The sequence below is a fragment of the Sus scrofa genome, chromosome 6 (assembly GCF_000003025.6).
Source record: "Sus scrofa isolate TJ Tabasco breed Duroc chromosome 6, Sscrofa11.1, whole genome shotgun sequence".
Lineage (NCBI taxonomy): Eukaryota > Metazoa > Chordata > Mammalia > Artiodactyla > Suidae > Sus > Sus scrofa.
In genome coordinates, this window is record NC_010448.4 from 109,060,907 (window position 1) to 109,074,774 (window position 13,868).

General features: G+C 43.0%; 1 protein-coding gene across 7 annotated transcripts in view; it reads right to left on the reverse strand.

Annotated features, from left to right (window-relative positions):
- The window catches only part of OSBPL1A (oxysterol binding protein like 1A), a 244,221-nt gene that overhangs the window by 63,177 nt on the left and 167,176 nt on the right, over nucleotides 1-13,868 (reverse strand). For all 7 annotated transcript variants that reach the window (XM_013999263.2, XM_003356381.3, XM_003356382.4 and 4 more), the window contains one exon: nucleotides 580-733. In XM_013999263.2, coding sequence (XP_013854717.2) covers nucleotides 580-733 — 154 coding nt within the window. The remainder of the gene's footprint in view (nucleotides 1-579; nucleotides 734-13,868) is intronic.

The following is a 13,868-nucleotide window of genomic DNA, read 5'->3' on the forward strand; positions in this document are numbered from 1 at the left end:
CATCAGTCTGGCACAACCTCTAGGACTAGATCATCAAGGGAATAAAAAAAATACTAATGTTATTCATATAAAATGGATGCATTCAACAAATCCTGGGTCTTAATAAAAGTCTTTGTTCAAATGTAACTAAATTACATCCATAAGTAGGCAACATTACCATCCATTCTTAATAAAACCAACAAGGAGATCAAATGATCAGGAACTAAAATAGCATTGGGAGGCAGAGGCATAAAAGATGTATGATGAAAAAAAGGAATCCAGCATCAATTTCAATAGGTGGTTCTGAAGAGCCTTTCTAAACCGCAAGCTAAAGGATTTAGGCTCCCCAAAAACCGTAGTCGCTAAACTCAAGTGTTGTGCTTAGTTCCTACACTTAAAGATGTTCTTCCCTTAAATGGACAAGGCATTTAGACAAACTCCTTTCCTGCAGGTGACAAAGCAACAGAGTATTCAACAGAGAGGCGAAAAAAAAAAAAAAAAAAAAAAACAGAAACGAAGAGAAGGCATACTTTTCTTTAGCAACTCAAATGCACTTGATAAGAACAAGGCAGCCTCATTCATGGTGAATGGCCATCCTACCTGTGTTTCTTGATGCCATTGGAGAGAGCATCTCCACCACCACAATCTTTTCCTTCAGACATTCTGTGGTTTCTACTGTTCAGATGCTCTCCTTCCTCTTCAAAGGACTGTGCGGTCACTTCCAATCTACTCAGGGACCGTTCGGACTCGGAACCTGTGGCAGAGCAGGTGCAGAGTCAGTGAACCGGACTTTGGTGCGAGGCTTCCGTAACAAAGGATATCTTCCTGAATGCATCACGCTTGGAAACTTAAGCAGCCTACTTTGTCCTTCAACAATCCATCTGTTAACTACGACCTCAGGGATTTCAGAGAACCTGCACCCAGCAAGGCAGAAGTGGATTTGGGAAACAGATACAGGATTATATAAACTTACAATTAAACAGATTTTATACATTAAAAGAGGTTTCCAAAGATTACCTAATTCTTTAAGAAATTATATTCGGTGGCTCCCCCCACCCCAAAACACTTCTAGTTTTATCTTCCCTCTCCAAGCACCTTAAGTACAACTTTAAAAAAGCATTCAAAGGAATTCTCTTATGGCACAGTGGGTTAAGGATCCAGCATTTTCACTGTAGCAGCTTGGGTCGCTGCTGTGGTGCAGGTTCAATCTCTGGCCCGGGAACTTCTATATGCCTCAGGCACAGCCAACAAACAAACAAACAAACGAGGGGAAAAAATTCAATTTTTAAAATTCATGTATAAAGAAAAGGCTAGGGTGGCTGTACATTGGGAAGCAAAAACTACATATGATACTACAGATAAAAAAACAAAGGTAGTTTTAAAATACAAAAACTACATATGATACTACAGATAAAAAAAACAAAGGTAGTTTTAAAATACTTAAACATTTTTTTTTCTGGTATTACATTATTTAAATTCTCAAGAAGAGCTAAAGCCTAAAGTGGCCATATAAAAATCTAATCATCAGGCACGCATTTTTAGGAGGGAAATGCCACACTCCCAACTGACAAGGTATTCTTTGGCGTGGAGCCATCCGCCTGAATAGGGTAAGAGGACAACTTTCTTACAGTACATTATAGTTTTTATGCACACTCACATCCTTCATCCCCTTGCAGCATCTCCAGGGTGCTCTGGTGACCATGAGGAAGGACCACGGGGTTAACAAGTGTGCTGATGGTCTCATGGTTTGTGAGCTGGGTTTTCTGCATCCTTGTTGAACACTCTATATATGTCAGTTCAAAGCAGCAGCCACTCAATCTCCAGAAAACATTAAATGATGCCTAAGTTTTTACTGAAATGTAAATTCAAGGTAACTTCTAATTTTTCTTAAGCAGATGACCTTACACTCAACCGTCCTCTGCTCTGGGGAAGCACTCTTACACACATTCGAGCAAACGTCCTTAAATAAAAATTTCTTTACTTTCTTTTTTCCTTTTTGGTTGTGCCTTTGGCATACAGAAGTTCCCAGGCCAGGGATCAAACATGTGCCACAGCAATAACGATACCAGATCCTTAACCCACTGCACTACCAAGGAACTCCAAATTGTCAACCATCTGCTTGGTATGTATTATAGCTAAAATGTTCAGGAAATATAATTTTTGAGTACTTTCTTTCCCCCCAGTGCATTCTATAATTCAGCCAAAATCATGGATCTTTATTTCTAATCACATCAGGCTGATGAGTAAAAACTGCTGGGCAAGCACAACTGCACGTTGAACAACACACCTTGAACTCTCGACCCTCTGAATGGTGCACATTACTTGCAGAAAAGACTCAATACTAGGAAAGTTATTTTTATTTTCTGTAAATATAACTATCAAAATTGAAAACATAGCTCTTTCCTGTCACATACCTTATAGCAAAAAAAAGTTATATTAATAGTAAATTTTAAGTGTATTTCTTTTTCATTCTGAATTTTGGCAGGCAGTGACAATATTTTATTGAAAAAAAAAATTAAAGACAACCTGCATAGCCAGTAATGGGATAGTCATCCATTACACGTAATAAGCAGCTGTTAAAATTACATGTATAAAAACAATTTAATAAAATAGAAAAATTATTTTCACATAATGCTAACACACACAAAAAAAATAGGATACCATTTTACAACTCTAAAATATAAGCAAGGAGCACCTGATGCAAAGGGATTGGCGGCGTCTTGGGAGTGACTGCTAGGACACGGGTTTGAGGGCAGCCCAGGACAGTGGGTTAAGGATCTGGTGTTGCCGCAGCTGTGGCTTGGGTTGCAGTTATGGCTCAGATCTGATCCCTGGCCCAGGAACTCCATATGGCTTGAGGAGGCCAAAAACCAAAATAAATAAAATATAAGCAAAAAAAAAAAAAAATTTTTTTTTTTTTTACTCTGCCTTAAAGAAGATCAGTTTGGTTCAAATAAACAGGTATCTGTCCTAACAAGGGCAGTGAAATGACAAAGTCTGTCTATGGCACAATGAGGCAAAGAGGGAAAGAGTCCGTTTGCTGGGGCAGGAAAATGAGTATTAGGAAAGGCCACAGGAGAGGTGTCACCTGGGTTCTTCTCTTGGTGGGTGTCGAGCAAAAAGACACAACCAAGTCAAAGAGGGGGAGGAGGAAGGATTTATTACTTGCAGAAAATAAGGAAAACTCTAGGAATCTTTCCCAAAGCAATGTCTTCCCTACAGCAAAGCTGGGAAGTTTTAAGCTAAAGGTACGTGCATATTCAAGAATATGCCTGGGTGGTGTATGCATATTCATGAAGGAGTTTTGAGCAGAGGAGAATTCAGCACAGAACTGAGGTGAAGGGTGAGTCTGAGCTTTAGTTGACTGAAGTCAGGAGCGTCAGAAAAGGTCAACATCATCATCCCTTAGTTTCCAGCTGATCTGGTGTTTGAGGGCTCAAGAGAGGTTTGAATTCTGCAAAGTAGCTCAACAAACGGCTTCAGGCTAATCTTTACCAAATGAAACAGAACTGGGAGTCTTTACAACTGATTTATTATCTCTGCTATAGTTGCTTCTCTTGCCTGGTAACAGTCCCATTTGTTCCTGCATTGTTCTGTCCCCTTAAGAACATTACTTCCTGAGACCTGTTCAAGGGCAACAACACTGTGAGCACCAGGCTTAGATCGCAAAGTGGCTTAGGCCAAAAAACGGCTCCTCTTATGTCAAGAAAGCCAAGGCTGGTCCTCTTTCTTTGGGGACCCCCTACCTTACCTGTTTACCGTGGTACTACAGGTAAATCTCAAAACAGTAAGAATGATGCTCAGGTGGAGGTGAGAGAAGAGTTGTTCAGAGGGAATGGCATGTGTACAGTCTGAATCAAAGATGGTGACAATGGTCCTAAGTGGTAGATTGGTGTGGTTTTTGCACTTCTACATTTTCAAATTTGTTTCATATAAAAAAGTTAAAACTTTAAAAAGCCAAACAAAATAATTTTGTCTGTACTGGTTAGTACTACTCAAGATGCATTATTACTTTATAATTCAGATGTCATGAAAAACAAAATGCACCAAAGCAAAAAACCTCAAGCATCTATTAAACATCACTCTGCACAGTATTTTCTATTTATTCTCTACTTAAAGGATTCAAATCATAAGATAGGGACTTATCCAGCTCAAAAGAAAACTCTTGACAAAAAGCAGACATACAGTAAACACCAAACAAAAGGTAACGAAGTAAGAATTTCTATGAAGTAAAGACTTTACTCAAAAGATTTCAACTTGCTGAAGACCTACCACCTTCACCCCCGTTACAGGACGGCTGTGTTCACCCCTAGAAACACACTATCAGAAGGCAGTACAGACCCTTATTGTCCACCCCCCCAACCCAGGGTAGCAATATTTGGCTTCCTCTCTCAGCCCCCTCTCCTCGTCTGACCCTATCTATGCCTCCACCTCTCCCCTTTGCCCCAACCCTTCCCTCTCGCTACCTTGAGCTCAACCTCCTTCCTCCACTAATGTAATCAGGTTATCTTCACCCCTTCCCTGAAGGGCTCTGACAAAGGTCACCAATAACCTCCATATTGCAAAGTTGGTCCAACAATCATCTTTGAACTTTTTTTTTTTTTTTAGGGCTGCACCTGAGGCATATGGAGGGTCCTAGGCTAGGGGTCGAATTGGAGCTGTAGCCGGTGGCCTACCCCACAGCCACACCAGAGCTGAGCCACATCTGCAACCTACACCACAACTCATGGCAACACCAGATCCTTAACCCACTAAATGAGGCCAGCGATTGAACCTGCATCCTCATGGATGCTAGTCAGATTCGTTTCCGCTGAGCCACCATGGGAACTCCTATCTTTGAATTCTTATGATGACGCATGAACCACATTTGACACACTGCTTAATTCATTCTTTCCCTCCTGTTTCTCTTGCAAGGCATGGTGGGATTCAAAGAACGGTGAGATCTGGTCCCTGCCCACGGTCTAGCAGAGGCAGACCATTTTGTGCACACACGAGTCCAGAGAATTTTTCTGCGTGCAATGACAGAAGTCTGAATGAGGGCAGGGGGCCACATAGAAGGCACCGGCCAGTCTATCGGAGGGAAGGACTGGGTGTCAGGAGATGATTTGTGACTAAAGTCATGACTGAGCTGAGTAAATTGACAAGGAGTAAGAGTGGGGGTGGTGGAGAGAGTTACAATAGAGGAACTGTTCTCAGCAAAGGGAACAGCATAACCCAAGGCAGGGAGGACCAAAACACTCAGTGAGAGGGGAGTGGAAGACACAGGAAAGGAGTGATGCGGGCGAGGGGGACGGGGGTGCACAGGGGTGGAAGTGACGCTATGAATCGGTCATGAAGCTACTTGGAGGAATAGAAGTCAAGGGCGGGCGGGCAATGGGACAAAATGAAGCCAGGAATGAGGTATTATCCCATTACAAGCCGTGAGGTTCTTAACACCTGCTGGAGGCAAACTTCACACTCATCTCTGAGCAGTCTAGCTTCGGAGGCAAAGAAGGAAACAGAATCAGTTACATGATTTACAGTGTCCTCCAGATTCAAAACTAGGTTGTTGTTTAAGAACAAAAGCTGTTACTTTGAACACTATGTACATAGAGCGAGACATAGCTTGGACTTACTTTGTTGGCAACAGGGAGCCCTTCTTAACTTCCAGGCCTTCACAGCATCAGTCACACCAACCTACCTCCAGCAGAGACCCATGGGTCCAGATACACTTAAATTCAAACATGCTTACCTAAGTACCAAAGAGGCCATAGCCACTTACTCCACTTACGTAAGTGGAGGCTTACTGATTAAGGTGAAGCCTGCCCTTCCAAGTAATTTCCAAGTGATAGATCTTACTGCCTCTGAGGTCACAATTCAGTCTTAAAACATCAGGTTTTTCCAGTTTTGCCTGCACATATAAATATCAAATAGGCCTGACTTTACCCTTCAGTATGCCCAGGCAATGCATGAATGCCTCAAGGGAAACATCAAGTATTGGGAAGAGTGTGCTTAATGCCTCATATATGGTGCTTTCAATAGTTAAGAATACTTTACGGAGTTCCCGTCATGGCGCAGTGGTTAACGAATCCAACTAGGAACCATGAGGTTGCGGGTTCGGTCCCTGCCCTTGCTCAGTGGGTTAAGGATCCGGGGTTGCCGTGAGCTGTGGTGTAGGTTGCAGACGCGGCTCGGATCCTGCGTTGCTGTGGCTCTGGCGTAGGCTGGCAGCCACAGCGCCGATTAGACCCCTAGCCTGGGAACCTCCATATGCCGCGGGAGCGGCCCAAAAAAATAGCAAAAAGACAAAAAAAAAAAAGAATACTTTACAAGCTTCAAAAATAAACAAGGAGGGGTGGGGGGTGGGCAGTTCCTGTCTGATGGGCACAGTTTTACTTGGAGATAGTGAAAAACTTCTAGCAGTGGATGGTGGCGCTGGTTGGACAATAACGTACTTAAGGGCACTGAGGTACACACTTAAAAATGGTTAAAATGGTATATATGTTACGTATGCTTTCCCACAATAAAACCAAATCAAAACACAAACAAGCAGACAAAAACTTGTCGCTCCAAAGACCAATCATGCTGGATGCATGAAACATATTCTGGTCCTGTCATCTCTCACTTCAATGCGACTGACCAAAGAAAGCCACACAGATATAGGCAAAACTTGTGGGGTTTTGTACAGATGTGTTTTCAGACACAGTAGCAGAAATGTTAACAATATCCATAGCTGGGTTTCAGACAAAATTAGCCTTTCATTTTTCCTTTTATTTCCCATTGCATTTTCTCCTTACATTTATGCTTCTATACTAAGGAAAGCCACACGAAAAGTTCAGGATACTTGAATCCATTCCTGAAAAACAGGGTTAGGGATTTATGAAACAGCCTTACATTATTCATTGAACTTTAGATGGGCAGTTAGGAAAATCTGTACAGCCCTATGTAACAACAGGTAATGGAATACTTAGTTGATATTTATTCGTAGGTTTGTGTATTCTCTATCTAGTTCCAAAATGAATCCAGGTGGTTTAATTAATAACTATATTTTATACAAAAAAGTCCTAATAATATATTGAAAAACAGACTGTATCTCACAAGCTAAATGCTTTAGCCTGTGTACAAGCATTTATGGTAGACAGACTCTCTGCCTGATTAATTTCTCAATTAAAACAGGAGTATTAATAGAAAGTTTATTCACAAATCTCTGTCTACCATGGCTGTGACTGGGTCAACATGGTTTTAAAACTTCACTCATCAAGTTTTACAAGTTCAACATGGACAGCTTTTTGTATGTCAATCACACATCAATAAAGTGGTTTCAAACATTTCAGAGTGAAGAGGATCATTACCTCTATCCGACTTTTTTGAGCTTTTCCTATTAAAAGGCTAAAAGGAGAGGTTGTGAAGTTAACAATATAAACATGCCAACAATTCTTACCTTATCCTGATAAACTTTTTTGAACCTGACTTTCGATAACTAGCTTGAGAACAAATGGTACAAAGGAGCAAGACGTGGAAAGAGCGGTGGATAATGGCCAAATAACCCCTCCCCGCTACTTAAGGTAACAGGAAATGGTCAGGAGGCACATACTCAATTTAATACCTCCATTGTTTACAGTTTCCCAAGAACCAGGCATGTTCTAAGAATGTCCAAAGTAACCCAACCTTAAAATATCAGTGCTAAGTTTTTATTTAGCGTTAACGTACAATTTTGTAAACTCAAAAATAGCACAGTAAATATGAAGAAAACAAGGAAAATAAATGAAACCTACCACATTTAAAATAAATAGTAAACAGAATACCAAGATGAGTCCAGAAGGCACTGCCAAGAAACTGCGACAATAACCTACTGGGGAAGCGACAAAAGTTTGAAACAGAATCTTGGCAGCAAGCAGTAAGGGAGACATTCTAGACACATCCTCCCTGAATGAGGTCCAAGGTCAAAATCAGCCAAGTGGTAGAGCGTTGAGATTGCGACAGTTTCTTACAAGTACTGGCTTGTCTCCAAGTGACTAGATCTACCACTGTTTTCCACAACTTGCAAAATCTGCACATGTAATTGCAGATGCAGAATTATTCAAACCATTGTGTGTGGGCTCCTGAAAATCTTATGTCTGTTTTGGAGCACTGAATTCAGAGCTTCCTGATTTGTCTTGTTGACATCATTAAAATTATTTTTTGAGGAAGGTCACCCATGCATTCACTCAAGAAGCAAAATAATTCTAGAACGAAAGATCTGTTATAGAAAAATCCAGAGTACTAAAGTACATTCGTGTGACTCCAGTTTAATAAACCAACACTTACCAAATATCTACCACATACCAGGTAAAAGGCTAGGTGCCGAAACAGTTTGGAAAGATTAATGAGCTATAATTGGTGCCCTCCAAGTATTCAAAGTCCAATCTAGTGGAAGACATCCCAAGTAAACATACGTTTATACAAAATGTTTGAGGAAATAGAAGAAGTTACTCTTAGGGGAACCAAAAGAAGTTTCCAAGCAGAGATGACATCTGAGCTACAAAGATGACTAAGGATTTAAGGCAGGAGAAGAGAATCCTGGGTGTAAGGGGAGCAGCAAACGGTCCCATGGGCTGAAAGAATAAAGTGTGTGTCCAGGCATATCTGGCACCGCTGGAGAGGACAACAGTCAGGAGGAAAAGATGTGGTTGTCAGAGACGATGCTTTAAAGGGGGTCAGATCATAGAGTTTATACTTAACTCGCAGTAGTGGAAAGTCACTGGACATTTTGCCAGGGAGTGATAAGATCACAGAGAACTCTGACGCATCACGGCCACCACAACAACTACCACAAACTTGGTGGTTTAAAACAACAAAAAATTCATCTTTCATAATTTCTGAGGCCACACATCCAACATCAGCTTCACTGGACAAACACTGGTGCTGGTGGGACCGCCGTCCATCCGTGGGCTCCTCATCTCCTCCAGCCCCGGCGTGGTGGCTGCCCACAGTTCTGGGCCTGTGGCTATATCACTCTACTCTGCCTGCACCCTCAGACTGTCTCCTGCTCTGTGTGTCTTATTTCCCTCTACCTTTTTCTTATACTTGTGACAGCATTTAAGTTCCTTCCAGATAATCCCTGATGATCTCATCTCAAAATCCTTAACTTAATCACATCTGCTAAGATCTCCCTAACCCATTACCCTCCAAAAAAAGTTAAGGTTCCTGAGATGAACTCACTTTTGGGGGGGCCTACCACCCTTGACAGTATGCAGTGTGGAACGGGGGCTTGCAGGGACAATGACCAGAAGTCCATGAGCTCAAAAGGATGGAAAAGTTGAACCAAGGCACTGATCATGAAAATGGGGGAGAAAATGGAAAAGAGTGATGATGGCTACTTAGATATGGGGAGGGTGTGAGGAGAGGGGGTAATAAAAGATACTTTCACATTTGTAGTTTGCATGGTGGGTAGATGACGGATGCCATTAGCCCAGACAGGGCCTACATAAGGGGCAGATCAGGATGACGTCTAGTTACTATGATATGGAGTTTGAGAGGCTTCGGGCCAAAGTGGGAATTATCAGTAAATAGATGGAAATCCTAAGAAGATCATTATCCTCCACAACCAACCGGTTCTCAAGTTGTCGATTTAGCCTTAAACACACATCCCCGAATTTCATTCACTCAAATATCTGCACTCCTAATATGTGCCAAAAATCTATGCTAGTTGCAAGGGGTGCAAAGTTACTCAAGGAATTTACTGTCTGGTTGAGTGGCAGGGCTGAAAAAAACCAAAACAAAATAATCATACAAAATTTCAACTACTGGACATGCTATGGGACCATGACGCCTGGGGAGCCTACAGCAGAGATCTGATCAAGTCAAGAAAGTCAATCAGGCTTCCCCGAGGAACAAAGGCTGGGTTACATGCTTATTGAAGCAACAAAGGTATAAACTGAAGCTTTCCATTTTTACTTAAGTTGCTTTTGTCCAAACTCTTGTCATCTCTCATCTAGGATACTAGGACCTCAAATCAACCAATACTCGTATGCTTACTGAATACAGACTCCTGAGTAGGGACCATGTCTTATTTTCCTTGAACTTCCAATTCTCAATATAATGCAAGCATTATTACAAAAATTGCACAATGTTTACTTTTTGAAAAATGAATCTTTATTAAATACTAATCTCACATCACTCTATATACTTAATTATGTTTGTCGGCTCCCCACCACTTGGAGGCTAACATTAAAATTCTTCAGCAGAATAAGACTTATTACAAATTCGTCCTAAATTACCTTCCTGGCTTCATCTCATCACTATTTCTCAGCAGCCAAAACACTTACCCCTATAGCACATTTTCATGATGTCTGAAAACTATTCTTCTTCATCTTCACATGTGTTGTCTTCTTCCACAAAGAATATTCGACCCCCCCCCCGCATCCTTCTGGGGAACTTTTTATGGAATCTTCACATCACTCAAGTGTCACTTATTTTGTGATGCTCTCTCCAGCTTCCCCACACTGTTAGTGGTCCCTCCTCTGAACTTCTGTGACACTCCTTACATTCTATCTGGTGGAGCTTATTCACGTACTTGTTCCATGAATACGTTCTCTTTTGCTGTCTAGCACTAGTCTGTCTAGCACTACACAAAATGCCTCCCTCACCGAGCAGTGTACACTCCACTTGTGGGAAATCCACAAACAAACAGTATATGTGAAGGGTGTTTTGTTTGTTTGGTTTTGGTCAAGAAAAAAAAGGATACAGTGAAGGTCTTTCTGAGCAGAAAGATGAAGGAAGTGGGGGCGTAAGCAGTGTGGACCTTTGGGATCTGAGCCCCAGGCAGCAGAGAACATGCCTGGCAAGGTCGAGGACTTGCACTGAGGTCAGGGATGGAAGGGAGTAGGTGATGAGGACAGAGGCAGAGCTCAGAAGGTGGCAGACAGCCAGGCCCAGGGCACCTGGCTCTTATTTCAGCCAGGAAGCAAAGCCATTGGCGGGTTCCATGCAGGGAACTGACGTGAACAGATTCATTTGGAAATGATCACTCTGCCTGCTGTGTTTACAATACTGTTGGAAACGAGGGTGCAAGCGGAGAGAGCAGAGAGCCGCTGTCAGAATCCAGGAGAAAGATGATGGGGGCGTGGGTGGTTGGAGCGGAGGGATGAGAGTGGTCAGATTCTGCTATATCTTGTAGGTAGAGCTGACAGAATTTGTTAATGGACCGAATGTGGATGTGAGGACAAAAAACCTCAAACAACAACAACCAAAAAAACCTACAGTCTGTAACAGATAATTCAAAGATTCTCAGCCTTGGCCAAAGCGACTGGAAAGATGGATCTCCCATCTACCAAAATGTGGACAGCAGAAGGGGCAGGCTTGCTGGTGAGCAGAAATCAAGAGTTCTCCTTTGGACATTTGTAAGACATGTAGGGGGTCTCCTTAGACATTTAAGTTAAAATGCCAAGTAGATGGTTAGACAGGAGCCTGAAATCCAGGGGCAAGACTACTGAAGCTAGAGATGCAAAGTTATGGCTGCATTAGAATCTGGACAAGAACCACAGGCATGGGACTAGATGAGGTAGTTCAAGGCAAGCTACTCAAGCTTAATGTCTGTATGAATTCCCTGTGGGCTTGAAAAAATGCAAATTCTTATGCACTAGGGCTGAGTTGGGGCCTTTGGTTCTCTACTTCCAACAAGCTCACAGGTGAGGCCAATGCTATGGATCCTCACACCACTTGAGTACAAAGGATCTTGAGAGTCAGTGCAGATAAGGACACCTGCACCCCCAGACGCTTACACATCTCATGTCAGAGGATGCAAGGGCCAACAGCACAGGAAATGGGGAAATAAAGTCAAACGAAAGTGGCATTCTTCCATTCGTGGAAGCCAAGAAAGTGTTCCATGACAGAAGGAGGAATTAACCACCTTACATGCTGGTGAAGGCTAACAAAGATGGGAACTCAGAGAGGACCACTCAACGAGGCAGCTGAGTATGTGACAGTGGTGACCTTGTCAAGAGCAGCTGTGGGGGAACTGTGAGAATAAACATAAACAGAGGCTCTTCAAGAAAGAGTGATAGGAGTCAGTGATAACGAACCCAACTAGTATCCATGAGGACTCGGGTTTGATTCCTGGCCTTGCTCAGTGGGTTAAGGATCCCAGTGTTGCGTGAGCTGTGGTGTAGGTCTCAGACACTCTCGGATCCCAAGTTGCTGTGGCTGTGGTGTAGACCAGCAGCTGCGGCTCCAACTCGACCCCTAGCCGAGCAACTTCCATATGCCACCGGTACGGGCCTTAAAAAAAAAAAAAAAAAAAACACCCCCCCCAAAAAAAAGGTGATAGAAAAAATAAGAATGAATGAGAGAAAAGTGATGTGGATCAAAGGTACTTGTGTAAGATATAGCATTTTAAAGATAAGATTGCTAATGGGGACCAGGAATAACTGATTACCTGGGAGACAGAGAGGCTAGGCTGCATTAAAGTCCTCACATAGGTCCAGGGCGTCAGGCTCCCAGGCACGTCCGGAGGGGTTGTCTTAGTTACGGACATGACAGTCACTGATAGAGAAGCCGTCAAGGTAGAGAAGGCAGAATGTGTCCACATAGGTACACATCCAGGTGTGAGAAGGGCTTTGACGATGGAAACAGGAGTTTCTCAGTGACATAACAATGTCCTCAGATGGAGCCAGATGGAGGAGAAGATATTAGAAATTTTAAGTGAGAAAAGTTATGAAATAGGCACATAAAAGGAACTGACTAGAGAAATGGAGCAGAACTGCTGGGCAGCAAAAGGGCACAACAGGAATGAATAGTCATGAGTCTAAAGCAAGAGCCGCCAGTGCGGCCTGGCATGTGTCACAGCCTCACCCACAGGGGAGGGGGACAGGGACAGGCTGGAAGAGCAGGTGCAGGGAGAGAAAGATGGGGGTGATTACAGGACAGCCCACATCACCCGAGCCTGGCGAGGACGGAACGAAGACACAGTGGAGGTAGAAGCAGTGAAAATGTGGAGTAGGTGGCGTGGCTGGTCAAAGAAATGTCAGGACCAGGGTTTTTAAGAGAACAGGTTGAAAGACAGGTGACAGAATGTGGGATGTGCAACACAGAGATGACAGTGCAGAGCTAGCAGCTGCGAAAGGCAAACCCTTGGGGCTGATCCCTGGAGTGAGCAGTGGGGTGGGCTGGAGGGCAGATTCCGAGTGCATCATGGCCCCATCTTCCCCTGCTAGGCCTCTTCCTCCAGACTGACAGTCAATTTCCCAATTCAGGGACTGGATCTTATTTTCCTCCGTAGTGCAGGGCCCAGCAACACACTGCACACAGTGGGCATGTGCTGAGTGTGTCTGGGTAATGATGTGCCCTGAGCGCTAAGGACAGTACCAGATGCATATGGTTTTATAGTAAGTATTTAATGGAGACATTAATGTAATGTCCCAAAAGATTAGCCTGGAACCTAAAGGAGAGATTAATGCGCCAGTGTTTACCTACAATATACACATTTACAAGTAAGCTGCTGGATACCGTTTTTATGCTGAAAACACGATACAAGATAAAGAGCCCCTGCCACAACTTAGATTCTCTCCGGAATGGTGCGCCATATTACATGAGAAGCAGGTGAATAACCGTCATGTTCTGTTCCCAATTTGCTGCACATCATGTCAACCAATTAACGTGTTTTGTGCTGGGCACCAGAGGAAATACAAAAATTAATACAGCAAGCTTGGTGCTTACGGGAAATGCAGGGTTCGGGGAAAGGTAAGGAAGAAATACACAGTGAGTTATATAACCAGAAAAGGGGCAAGAACAAGGTAGCATGGCTAGTCATTTAAAAAAAGGAAGATGAGTTTCCGTGTGGCTCAGTGGTTAACGAATCCAACTAGGAACCATGAGGTTGCAGGTTTGATCCCTGGCCTCGATCAGTGGGTTAAGGATCTGGTGTTGCCGTC